The sequence below is a fragment of the Sturnus vulgaris genome, chromosome 1 (assembly GCF_052056855.1).
Source record: "Sturnus vulgaris isolate bStuVul1 chromosome 1, bStuVul1.hap1, whole genome shotgun sequence".
NCBI lineage: Eukaryota > Metazoa > Chordata > Aves > Passeriformes > Sturnidae > Sturnus > Sturnus vulgaris.
The window spans coordinates 144909581-144922084 of record NC_142243.1 but is presented as its reverse complement, the minus strand read 5'-3'; the positions used below and the strand labels follow the sequence as shown (position 1 = coordinate 144922084).

Here is a 12504-nt window from a genome sequence, read left to right as displayed (position 1 = left end):
ACCACTGGAGGTCCCTTCCTCCCTGAACTACCCTAAGATCTTATAATCATATGAGAGAAGATGTAGATGAAAAATAATATAACAGAACCTGACGACTAAGAAGAAGAGAGGAGAGGGAAGAATTGAGGTCAAGGAGATGGGTTCATGAGTATTTCTCTTTGTCTGGGCTCTTCTGCCTCTTAAGTGCACCACCTCTGCATGATGAAGGGTCTTTCAGGCCCTCTGAGGTATGATGACTGATGGCATCGTATTCCCATTGAAAACAGTATTTCTGAAGCACTGGACCTGCTTCTCCCCTCTTGGATCAATGTCACAGCAGTGGCATCTGGCCATCTAGTTATAAGATGGGGCAGTATAAATGAGAGATAGAAAGATGTGTGGCTTTTAAGAATAATGATTGGTGTTTCACATAGGTGTAATAGAATGTTATGGCATTTTAAAGGCCTGATCCTTCTTTAGGAACATTTCTAGCTACCTAAAAATATCAGGGGCAGATCCTGAATACCTGAATGCATTTATCACAGGCATTTGACTGTTCAGACCCAGCAAGAGCAGAGCAATGTGGGATCTAAGGATCTTACTGTTGCTGTTGCTATGAGTCTGTTGTAACCAGAGACTACAGAAAGGATAGATGAAGAATCTACTTTGGTGTCCAGTGATAGGGTGATATTTTATCCTCCAGCACACTGTATGCTCAGACCAAGATAAGCTGGCAGGTACTCATTCTCAAATGATGTAGTTTGAAGAAGAAGCCAGAGGATGTCTGAAATACACATGAAGTAGCTGGTTTAGGCAAAGGATTTGTTTTAAAATATTCCAACAAAAGTGCCCAAAGCTGTATGAGTGGTTTCTGTGAAACCTCTAGAAGCTCAGCACTCTTTAAACCAGCTATGTCCTTATTTAATGTGAAGCACATAACTTTGGCAGCCAAATTTATTTTTGCCTGAAGACTGTTTTAATTAACACTAGTAGGTCATTCTGACTAAAGAAGAGTGCAATGGCTTTCATCTTAATCTTTCACTCTTTAATTAGAGATTGGCCTGAAACCAAGCCAGGAGCCCACACATCTGCACACCCGCGTATACTGGGCCAAAGTCATTATTGAATTACATGCTCTATCTCTCTATCTGTACACAATGCAACAGTGACTCTTGGGAAGTTGCTCTGTGACTCCAATACTGTAAAACTTGTCCCCATGCCTCTGTGAGTTTAGGTCAGGGGTTCAAGACCAGTATCTAGAGATGTAGCCTGTTGCCCTTGCCTACAAAATCAGAACCAAGTCCAGATTCTTAAAATAAGCCTTAGTTCATCATTAAGTATCATATCAATGTGAATGGCAGCTGTGGCAATAACATTCAGGGAAATGTTTGCTGAGCAGCTAAATAGAAAATTATTAATGTAATAGTTACAGAAGAATGAGAGAGAAGGACCATAAGGATATCTGGACTTAAAAGAATAGGAAGATCAGATAGCTGGCAAGTAGCAGCAGCAGAAGAAAGTTAGCAGATTTTTCTATGGGCATTCACAAATTGCAACAAAAGAAATTCCTATCAGACATATGGAAGCAGGTTGTCCAGAGAGGTTGTGGAATCTGCATCCTTCAAGATTTCAAAAGTTCATCTGTACAAGTCCCTGAGCAAGTTAATGTTCTCCTAGCCTAGGCTGGGCTGTCACCCCAACTAGCCACCACTGCTGCTTGGGCCACCTCCCCATCCTCTCCATGGCATCTGATTAATTATGACCCCTGTAACTGTCTCTTTAGACAATGAGGAATGTTAATCCTGGGTTTTGTTCCCTCTCACAGTTTTATTAAGACCATAATAAGGAATATTTTTTTCTTGTCCCCTGTCAATTTAGACTGAAAATTTGGGTAAAGGGATGATGTGTCTCTTGATTACTGGAGGGGTTGATGGTCATTGAGACATTGCACATAACACTGAATAAGCTCAGTGAAGTCTCTGTCTTGAGTAGTCCTTTTTCTTTCTCCATATTTGTTCATTTTCACCTGAATTGTAATAGGATCAGTATATGAGTTTTAGAAGTTGTCTGACATCACCAATCTCTGTGCACCTGTCTGCTGGCTGGTCAGATTACAGCTTTTTTTCCGCTCTGTTGCTCAGAGCATAACATTTCATCATCCCATTGCATTAAAACATAAAAAGAGCTGCTCTAGGTCAGATAAAAGGTTCAGTCACCATAATTCCAAAACTGAACAATGCCAAACAGTTAAGGAGAAAGAGCAGAAAGAACAGGGTGAGTATATAGTATTACAACATGTTCATTCTTTGCTAGATGCTTCTATTTTCTAGAAATTGGCCACAGATGGGGTTTATACAGCAGTTATAAAGGGTCACAGTTTTTAATAGCCCCCAGTGGCTCCAGCCCATCAAGGGCCGTGGGGCACCTGCAGCATCACATTTCACAGTGCTGCTGATCACATACCCTGTGAATGAGCCCACTTTGCCATTTGTGTTTAGACAAGACCATTATCTCTGCAAGGTCTTGCTCCCGTGGTAAGGCCCTAATTTTGTCTTCCCAAAAGAAAGACCACTCTGGTCTGGTTCAGTCAATAGCATACCTCCCTAGAAAACTTGCCTCAAGAACTTGTTTAGAAACAGATTTTATCTGACAATTTAGACTGTCCCACAGCAGAAACAGTTCTACCCTCTCAGCAGGGCTCATGCCCCACCTTCCCTCCTCACCCCGTAGAATGGGGGGCTTACATGTCGTATTGTCTTTGGCATGAAAAGTGATTTCTAGTCTATTTTTTTAAAAAATCCTAACTAGAGCAGTGCTGATGTGCCCACTTAGTTGTAGATGTGTTTGAAGCCGTTATCTCTGGGAAAAGCATGAAGAGAGTTGTAAGGCAGGCAGCAGAAGCTTCATTGCTCAGAAGCCCTGGCCCTAAATTGGCAGGGACCTGTGTGGGGATTCAGCAAGGAGTGACACCACCCTCCCCAAAGCAATAAGCTATTTAAACAGCACACTCTGTACTCTGGGCTAGCAGGAATTTGCATAACTGTGCAAAGCCATCGAGCCTGGGATCTTCTAAATAAATGCCACATTTATCAGTCTCTGAAGCACAAGAACATCCCACCTAGCCTTCCCCAACCCCATAAATCAGTGTCATTAATGAAGTCAGATAGCTTCATGTTTTTCTGTAAGGATTAAAAGAATAATCCACAGCCACTGCCAGGAAGAGGCAGAACTAAATAGGCAGCAAGGAGTTAGAGCCAGAAGAGAGATATAAAGCTAAATCAATCATCAGAATGGACTGCAACAAGAGCATATGCATACAGAGCAAGAAAGAAAGCGAGAGGGCGTATTGTTTGGGTAGCTAATGTTCCCTGGACAAGGAGAGAGAAAAATTCTCCTTTGGGTTTTTAATGCCACTCTAAATATTTATAGCAAGATCATATCCAGCTGGTGAGGCAGCAGCAGCAGGGAGTAGGGAGGGAGGGTACATTTCCCCAGCACCTCAACTTCATTTCTTTACTTGAGAAGAGGGAAAAGGCTGCAGATTGCCATGTTTACCCTCAGAGTGACTCATCTGCAAGAGTCAAGGCCAGTGGTTCCTGCTCTTCCCTCCCTCACCTCTCCTCATACACGCATGTGCACACACACAGATTGTGTGGGCAGCCTCCAGAAAGCTGTGCCAGCCTGACTCCCCCATCTCCTACATGGGGCTGGGCCTTCAGGGTTTGATTGGCCTTCAGGCACTTCAGCACATCCTTACCCTGCACTGAAAAGCCTCTCAAAAGGCCATGTACACCATGCCCATGATCAAAGCTGCCATTTTCAGAGGAACAGGCTGCCCACATCCCTGTGATCTGCTGCACCATGGACACAGAGGCAGCAAACACCAGCATGGCACAGGAGTTGACACGAGGGCACTGTGGCTCCCAATGGTTTTTGCTCATCTGCCTCGCTGTAAATACAGACATGACTCAGCCGTGAGCTTTGGCTTTGAAAATATGAGAAGGCCTTTTGCTTTAACCTTGTGTTTCCCTGTCGTAGTGATGCTTAAAAACTACATTTTGGATTCAACCCCACCTTAGAACAAAGGGAGAAATCTCAGCAGAGATGAAGAGCCCAATCTAGTTACCCAGGCAAGGGCAGCCAATTCCATTTCTCTGGAAACACCCAGGAACTTGGTATAGAGCTGGGACACAACACACTCGACCTTTTAAAGACCCTGACAGAACACCAGCTGGGGTTCTGGAGGATCCTCCCCTGGCACAAGGTGTTTGAGTGATCCCAGCTCTGAGGATGGATTTAGGCTCATCATCATAGATGCCTACCATGGGAGCGTTAAATATGGGCACCTACGTGTGATTGAGGCAGCTGAGCACCTGTGGACACCCAGCAGTGCCTGGAGGAATGTTCACCTGCCCAAATACAGGTTGCACATACTGGTGACCTGAATTACTTGGCAGACTCAGTTGTATTGACTAGACCTCACTGTCTGCAAAAGGAGCTTAGATACCTTGTTCATGTGCAGCCATCTGCAGTCAGGGACCCCATCATGGTGTGTCCTGGGGAGCTCTCTGCCACCCTGGGAATTGCCACTCTGGAATCTCGGATTCCAACTTGCTACTCACTGCAGCAACCTGCTCCAGTCCTCCCACCTGTAACACTGAGCTTCCTCAAGCCATCTGATGGAGAAGTTCTTTGCTAGGGGTTTCAGAGATCCGAGGTCCTCAGATAAAAGGCCACGACCTGGTGTTTTCTATATGAAATATCAAGCAGCATCACAAAGACAAACTGCTCCAAGAGTGACATGCACTTTCTGCTTGGTGAAGGTAGTTGGGCTTTCCCTGCTCACCTTGGAGCAGTGCTGGATGCAGGGGTCCCAGTGCATCAGCATCTCCCACCACAATGCAACAGGCTGATGCTCCCCAGATCTCTCCATAAGGTGGAGACACGGTCCATCCCGCTGGAGTCCCTCGAAGCCCTTCTCTCTCCGCCCTTCCCCATGAAACGACGGTGACAGCGCAGAGCGAGGCATTGCAGACTGTTTACAGGCTTCTAGAGTTCCCAGGCACTTCAGGACAGCGTCCTGCCACTGTTTCCAAACGGACAGCCAGGACTTTTTTAAGTGAACTTTCCTCTCCGTGTCTATTTATTATATGTAAACATTTGCCAGAAAAACACCACTCGGGCATGCTCAGAGCCAGGCAGGTCATTGCAAAAGGCAGCGGCGGCGTCACATGCGATAAGAGCGCGGAGCCCGTGTGCGCCTATTCTTAGCGCTGGAATGTACACAATGCCCGCGCCCGCCGCTCCTGCGCGCAGCGGCACCGCCGGCTGGGCACTAACACGGCCAGAAATCACCCTCCATGAATCACCCACCTACCGAGAGAAACCTCCCGTGGGTTTATAGGTTTTTGTCCAGGCTCTAGCTATGGAAAAACTCAGCAGAGAATAAACGGCAGAGAGTAAGTGCATGCAGTGAAGGACAACAGAAGGTAAACGTTTCTACCCTTCGGTTCCACTGCAGATTGAGCAGTTAAGCCATGACCGTAGATACTCATCATATTGTTCTGCCTGGCACTTAATTTAGCCATTGTGTGTCTGATTAACATAAAAAAACCACAGCTAAGCAGAGTTAATAAATAACTTTTAATGCAGATTCCCAGTCTCTAGGGTTCCGTTTGCCCTGCTGCAGAGTTCAGCTCTGCCAGATTTGCATTCTTTGGGAGTGACTAACTCTAGAGGAAAGAGGCACAAGCTACTAAACTGCTAATACTTTAAAACAGTGAATAAATGTCTAAGTGCGTTTATTCAACATGATGGAAATGGACAAACCGATTGCTTCAGCCCTCCAGCTTTAATCCAAAATCAGTGAGATAACTTCAGTGCTTTTGCTTCTTGCCAACGACACAGGCAATGCTGACCTCAGAGTTGCAACCTATCTGATAACTTTATGAAAGTTTTAAAGGGTCTTAGCGACCTTTTGGCTTCTTTATTATTTTCCCACCGTGCTTAAACCGTGTTCCATTTTTATGTGTAATAGTGAACGGATATTTACAGCAACATCAAAGTCCTGATTTGTTCCCTTGGAGCTGGATATTTCAATAAAAGCTGCTAAGAATTTGGGGGTTTTTTTCCTGCCAAGTCCAGAATTCATCTCTCTCGTATTTTGCTATGGAAGAGGGATCCACTGAAGAGTTTCTCTTCAAAGACCAGGACTTCTCCTCTGAACTGCTGAAGCAGCTGAATGCTCTGAGGCAGAGCAGGCTGCTGACCGATGTTACCCTCTGCTCTGGGGGCTTTGAAATCCCCTGCCACCGAAATGTGCTGGCTTCCAGCAGTCCATACTTCAAGGCAATGTTCTGTAACAACTTCAGGGAGAGTCTCCAGCCTAAAGTCACTCTGAAGGGCATCGATGCTGATATTTTGGATCAGATTATCCTTTATGTTTACACTGGGGAGATTCTAATTTCCACTGAGAATGTCTTGTGCCTCTTGGAGACTGCATCCATGCTGCAATACACTAAGCTGTTTGAGGCCTGCTCTACCTACCTCCAAGACAAGCTGACTCCTGACAACTGTCTGAGCATGATCAGACTGGCAAAAGTCTTGAACTGCCAAAGTCTGAATAAGAAAGCCAGGGCCATGGCTTTGAAATATTTTCCTGTGGTGGCCTCTTCTGAGGACCTGAAGGACCTCTGTCCCATGGAGCTCATTGATTACCTTGGGGATGATGAGCTCTGTGGGGAGGAGGAGCAGGTCTTTGAGGCACTGATGGTCTGGATCCGGCATGACCTCCAGGCACGACAAGGCTACATCCAAGAGTTGTTCAAGAAGGTCCGACTTCAGTACGTCCATCCAACTTTCCTCTTCCATTTCATTGCTAATGACTCACTCATTCAGTCCTCACCCACTTGCAGGAGCATCCTGGAGTCAGCCAGGAGACACATGTTTTCCTTGTACAGCACCAACACTCCTGACATCAAACCCATGGTGCATGTTCCTCGCCGGTACTCTAACCAAGAGTTCCTCATCGTCATTGGTGGCAGGAAGGACAGCCAGCAGACAACGAGGGATGTCCTGCTGTATGATGACAAGACAAACCAATGGCTGAGCCTGGCTAAACTTCCCATGCGCCTCTACAAAGCCTCTGCAGTGAGTTTACACAGCAATATTTTTGTGCTCGGAGGGATGCCTGTTAGCAATAAGAAAAGTCTGGTCAGTGGTAATATTTACATTTATTCCCTCAAACTCAATCAGTGGAGGTTGATTGAGCACATGCTAGTTCCACGTTACTCCCACAGAAGCCTGGCATATAAAAATTATATTTTATCATTCGGTGGAATTGGTGAAAACCAGGAAATCCTGAATTCTGTGGAAAGATACGATAGTGTCTACAACACCTGTGAGAGCATGGCAAACATGCCTGTTGCTGTCCTTCACCCTGCTGTTGCTGCAAAAGATCAGAGGGTTTACCTCTTTGGGGGAGAAGATATAATGCAAAACCCTGTTCGGCTTATCCAGGTAATAGTCAGTCCTGCTGGTCAAAGGCATTTCTTCTAAGGTATTCAGCAGTCATCACCTTCATAAGGAAATCAAACCACTCAAAAAATTTCATTTTGTGTTGCAGCAAGAGGCAGGATGAGTTGATCCATGGCCTCAAGGAGCATTGCAGCTCTTCCATCTTCCTCTTCTGGATGTTTTTCAGGCAGCAGCCCCCAGGCACTGCTTTGGGTGTCAGCCAGCTGTGCCACTGGTGGGCACTAGAGCCAGGACAGGTGATGCCATGGCAGGCAGCAGCAGCTGCCCCTGCCTGGTTTCATGCCTGTACCAATCTCACCAAAATCAGTGCTTTCCACTTGGCGCTGAGCTGGGGTCTCAGCCATGCACCTGCTCGCTCGCAGCAAACACAAACACTCGTGATCATTAGAGCGATTAGATACTCACTCATCAAAGGGCCTGAACTCAAAATGACAGGCATTTTGGATAAACAGTTGTGTTAAAAATGTGGCTCCTGCCACATGTTGCTGGCTCTCTGCCTGCTTTCAGCCGTTACACTCTATTAGGAGGAAAGAATACATTAAATTTTTTCTTATCTGATTTGATGCTTTAGCAACATTGTCATGTTTCTTTTCCCATGAGTGTTTTCACTGTTCAGGGTGCTTTAACTGAAAAGGATCTTTAAGCTAAGATGGCAACCAGGACATGAGCAATGCTTTTTAATGGTACTTCATTATCAGGGGGAAGGAAATGTATTTATCATTTAGTGGGGAGATGCCCTGGTGATATTTGCTATATTAAGAAGCAGATAACATGACATAAAAGTTTGTCACCCAGATGCAGATGACTGAATGATCATCATCTGGCAACAGCTTTTTTTCTCACATAAATCGATGACTTAGATGCCACTCCATGTCCCTTTGCCAGTCTGAGTGCATACCAGTCACCAGCATAAATATAGCAGCTGGGCAAACACAGTGGCTGCCAGCAGAGCTAGGTTAAGATGAAGTTTGTTTGCCCAGAAAATTGCTAAGGCTAATAAGGAATACACAGAATTACTGGAAAATGAAATGAATCAGCTTGCCCTTTGGGAGAACTAGTTACAGTGATTTAACGGCCATGCAAGAAGCCTTCATATGGCAGATACACTGCTTTAATGCTTGTGCTAGCATCTCCTGAGCAGACAATCCTGAGGATTCAGAATGCTTTCCAAGGGGACATATTAGGAAAAAAAAAGGTATGTACATTCTCAGATTTCCAGCAGTTTGAGCCAGAGGATTGTATTTATTAGGACAAAATAAAACTCGGAAGTTCCTCTGTAATTACAGATGCCAGTTAAAATGAAACATAAACATCTGTGTGAATATCTTCATTTTTTTGTCAGGTTTACCATGTCTCCAGGAATATGTGGTTTCGTATGGAGACCAGAGTAGTGAAGAATGTCTGTGCACCAGCTGTAGTGATTGGAGACCAGATTATCATCGTAGGTGGTAAGGGCTCTGTTTCACCTTCCCTCTTCCTCCTTCTGCCCAGATCCTGTGAGTTTTCCCAGCCTTCCTGTTTGGGGTGCTCCCTCAAAATGCACCTGGATCTTGGGAAGAAAAGGAGTGTGCCCACCCTCCATACGCTTCTTTTATGGAGTCTCATGGCGATTGAAGTGGAGATAAGTTCTCCATGAGTCACTTTCTTACCCCAGGTAACAGTATCTGGGTGGAGGAAACAGGAAAAGCCAATGCAGGTTACTGCTCTTGGGAGGCAGCCAGGAGCATGGGGGTCCTGAACCTGCCCTGCTGACCACAGCCTGGTCCTCCCTGTCTGCTCTGCTTGGAAGAATGGAAAGCACGGTTACCACAGGGCCATGGATGGCTTGTGAGCATCGGTGGGTCTAGGAGGTGTTGGTTGGTCTTTTAGCTGCCTTCTGAGGGTAATCATGAAATATCCCAAAAGGAATGGGAAACACTTGGAAAGAGGAAACTTCTCAGTGTCTTTTTCAACCCAAGGACCAGCCTCTGCCCATGGCAGTTGGGTGTATCATATAATTCACAATTTGGCCCTCTACAGCCCATAATGGCTCTTCCTGACCACAGATTGCCAGGAGGAAGCATGTGTTGAATTATTTAAGGCAAAATGAGACACATAGGATCTTTAGCAAAGAAGAGGATTGAACCCAAACTGCACAGGACTTCAAGGTGGTGTCACCACTCAGGGAGAGCCACTGCCATCCTTTGCAGTGAGAATAGCTGAATCCAAAGGTCCAAGACTATCAGGCCCCTATGTGGCAGAATGCTCTCACCATGTTTTTCTACATGGGCAAGGTACTACTGGGTGCCAGGCTTCCACACCTCCACTGCTCCAGGGCAATGGCCCTCCTACCAGCCCTTACATCCCAGCTGATGTGAGGTTATATCAGCCCTCAGAGGAAGAGCTGTCCCCTGGGCCACTGGAATGGTGACCAGCACAGATGTGGTGCCAAGGGCTTTAGGAATGGAATGAGCACTGGTGGCATCATGCTGTTGCATGCCCAGCTCCAGTGAGCAGACAGCTACAATTCCAACCCAACACAGCCCATCACATGTGCCATTGGTTTCTGCATTTCCAAGTGAAGCTCCAGGAATCTGTTTGGTAAAAAGAAGTATTTTCAGATGTTTGAAGGCATGTGCAGGTAACTGCAAGCTCCAGCTGTGTTTGACAGATTGGTTGCCTGATCCAATGGGCTTTATTGTGCTCATCAAGCCTTGGCTGCCAAGGTGCTACAAGACAGGATGAGGACAGACAGGAAAGGATGATAGACAGACAGACAGGCTTTCCTGTGATACATCATCACTTCTTAGTTTAAATACCTTAATTCTGCCAAATTATATACTACTATATTAGGTTTTATTGAAGACCAGCATGAAATATATTATTATTATTCCTTCTGCTGGCCATAAGCACTTAATTCCCATCTGTCTCTTCCACTTTTGGCTTTGCATTCAGGGTACACCCGGAGAATAATTGCTTATGATACAAAAGGCAACAAGTTTGTTAAATGTGCAGACATGAAGGACAGACGAATGCATCATGGGGCTACTGTCATCAAGAACAAGCTGTATGTCACAGGAGGACGATGTCTCACCTCAGACAATGTCATCAAGGACCTGGATTCCTTGGACTGCTATGATCCGGAGACTGACACATGGACACCAAAAGGAAAACTGCCACACAAACTCTTTGACCATGGGTGCCTTACACTCCAGTGTGTCCCGTGTTCTAACCTTCTATAAACGACCTTTGGTGTTTCCTTGATATTTTATGCTTTTCTTCCCAGAGAGGACCCACCTCACTCTGCAGAGAGCACTTGGAGAATCTTCACGGGGTCATGCAAAGTCCTGACCTTGAAGGCACCAGCAGCATTAGTCCTTCCCAGACCCTGTGCCAGAAAGGTCATGAGCTTTGGGCTCACACTGTAGTCACCTGGCTGATATTGCATGTGGTGCTGCTGAGTCCAGCCTGGATGCCTTACCCAGCACCTCAAGAGGAAACAGAACAAAGATACTGGGTAAGAACCCAGTGTGGGATTTGTCCTTGCACAGACTTTAAAAGTGAAGAGGGATGCTGGTATCTCCAGGGAAAGTAAGATTTTTGCTGTTGTGCAAATTCAGCTGCCTGCCACAGCCCTGTGCTACTCATTGCTGACCGAGCTTTCCATTTCCAGTGGTGGGAGTGTTTAGAATAGGAAGCCCTAAACTCCAGTCTTGTAGCCAGCCCAGGAGCAGCTGCTTGAGTTGGATGTGGTAGTCAGCTCATAAGAAATAAAATTTTAATGTTCCTAACAGCTAATTGGAAATTGGCAAAAGACTGATGCTTTGATCTGAACTCTCATATTGTAACAAGAAGCAGATTCGACTTTTCTGAGCTAACACTCTTCCACAGTGCAGGGAAGATTTTTGTTCTATCTGCCTGCCCTCTAAAGGATAAGGAAAAGATGGGATGGAAATTAAGATTGTCTGCATCTTCTTTTTCAAGGGATCTTATTTTGTAGGGATCTTCCTTCTCCTTTTGCATGAAGAATAGCAGTGGAGTTAGTTAGGATGACTATGGCTGATGGAGCTCCTGAAATGTAGAATAGCACAGAGGACACATGGAGGAAAGGGGATGTAAAAGAGAAGAGGTATTTGGGAGGAACAATTTCTTTTTCCCTTTCTCCTCTCTCCAAACCACTGGAAAAAAGCCCATGAGACAAAGCCAGTGACAGGAAGCCAGCTTTCCAAGAAGAGCAAGTCTAAATCTGCCACTTGGCAAAATAGCTCTGGCTCCACCAATATTTTCGTGGGGTTCTGCCACTAAGTGCATACTTTTAAAGGGAGGGGATTAATCATCAGACACTGAACAGGCTGTGAACTGCTGTTAGGTCACTGGGCTTGGTAAGATTGCTGAGATAGCAAGGAGCTTTACAGATGACCACAATCCAGAGCAAGGATGGCGGAAACAACACCCTTTTTTCTTCATATTTGAAAGACAGTGTGACTTTTCAAAGGGTACAGGATGGCACGAGGAAACTGTGCTCAACCTTCCTCTTCACAAAAGGCTGCACAGCCATGTGGTCACCACCACATTGCAGAAAAACAGCTCTAGAGACCAAGATCCCCTCCCATAAATTGAGCAGATGAGTGACAGAAACAGTTAACAAATAGAGGGCTGGAAGGAAGTATTTAGTATCAACTGCTGATTTAACAATGCAAAATAAAAGGGCTATTATTGTTTGCATGAGCTTTGTGTTCAGAAGTAACCATTGTTCTCTCCCTTTGTTGATAAAGGGAATTGTTTTTGCACCAGTGGGTATTGCCAGGGTTTCCTTCTAAGGATCTGAGTAAACCTGCGAAAAATAGGAGCTCAAACTCCTCTCCCAGCTCAGAAGCCTTTGGCTAGACTTCTCTTCTGTCTTTCAGTCTATATCATCATCTCCTCCCTGCGCAAAGCAGAACTAAATCATGGCACTTGCCAAACTGAGCTGGAGCAGTGATTCATCCTTGCTTCCTCACAGACCAGCTC

The 12504-nt window shown here is 45.5% G+C and overlaps 1 protein-coding gene across 1 annotated transcript; it reads left to right on the top strand.

Annotated features, from left to right (window-relative positions):
• Positions 1–5303: 5303 nt before the first annotated feature.
• On the top strand, positions 5304–11292 carry KLHL38 (kelch like family member 38). The gene is made up of 3 exons (XM_014870154.2): positions 5304–7497; positions 8858–8963; positions 10450–11292. The coding sequence occupies exons 1-3, from the start codon at positions 6148–6150 to the stop codon at positions 10734–10736; spliced, it is 1743 nt and encodes a 580-aa protein (XP_014725640.2). The 5' UTR covers positions 5304–6147; the 3' UTR covers positions 10737–11292.
• Positions 11293–12504: the final 1212 nt, after the last annotated feature.

What these genes read in the sequence shown, in the direction of transcription:
- KLHL38 (XM_014870154.2), top strand. Translation starts at nt 6,148, where the DNA reads ATGGAAGAGGGATCCACTGAAGAGTTTCTCTTCAAAGACCAGGACTTC. An exon ending in ACCCTGTTCGGCTTATCCAG is followed by an intron (nt 7,498 to 8,857) that starts GTAATAGTCAGT and finishes TTTTTTTGTCAG; the next exon opens with GTTTACCATGTCTCCAGGAA. An exon ending in CCAGATTATCATCGTAGGTG is followed by an intron (nt 8,964 to 10,449) that starts GTAAGGGCTCTG and finishes CTTTGCATTCAG; the next exon opens with GGTACACCCGGAGAATAATT.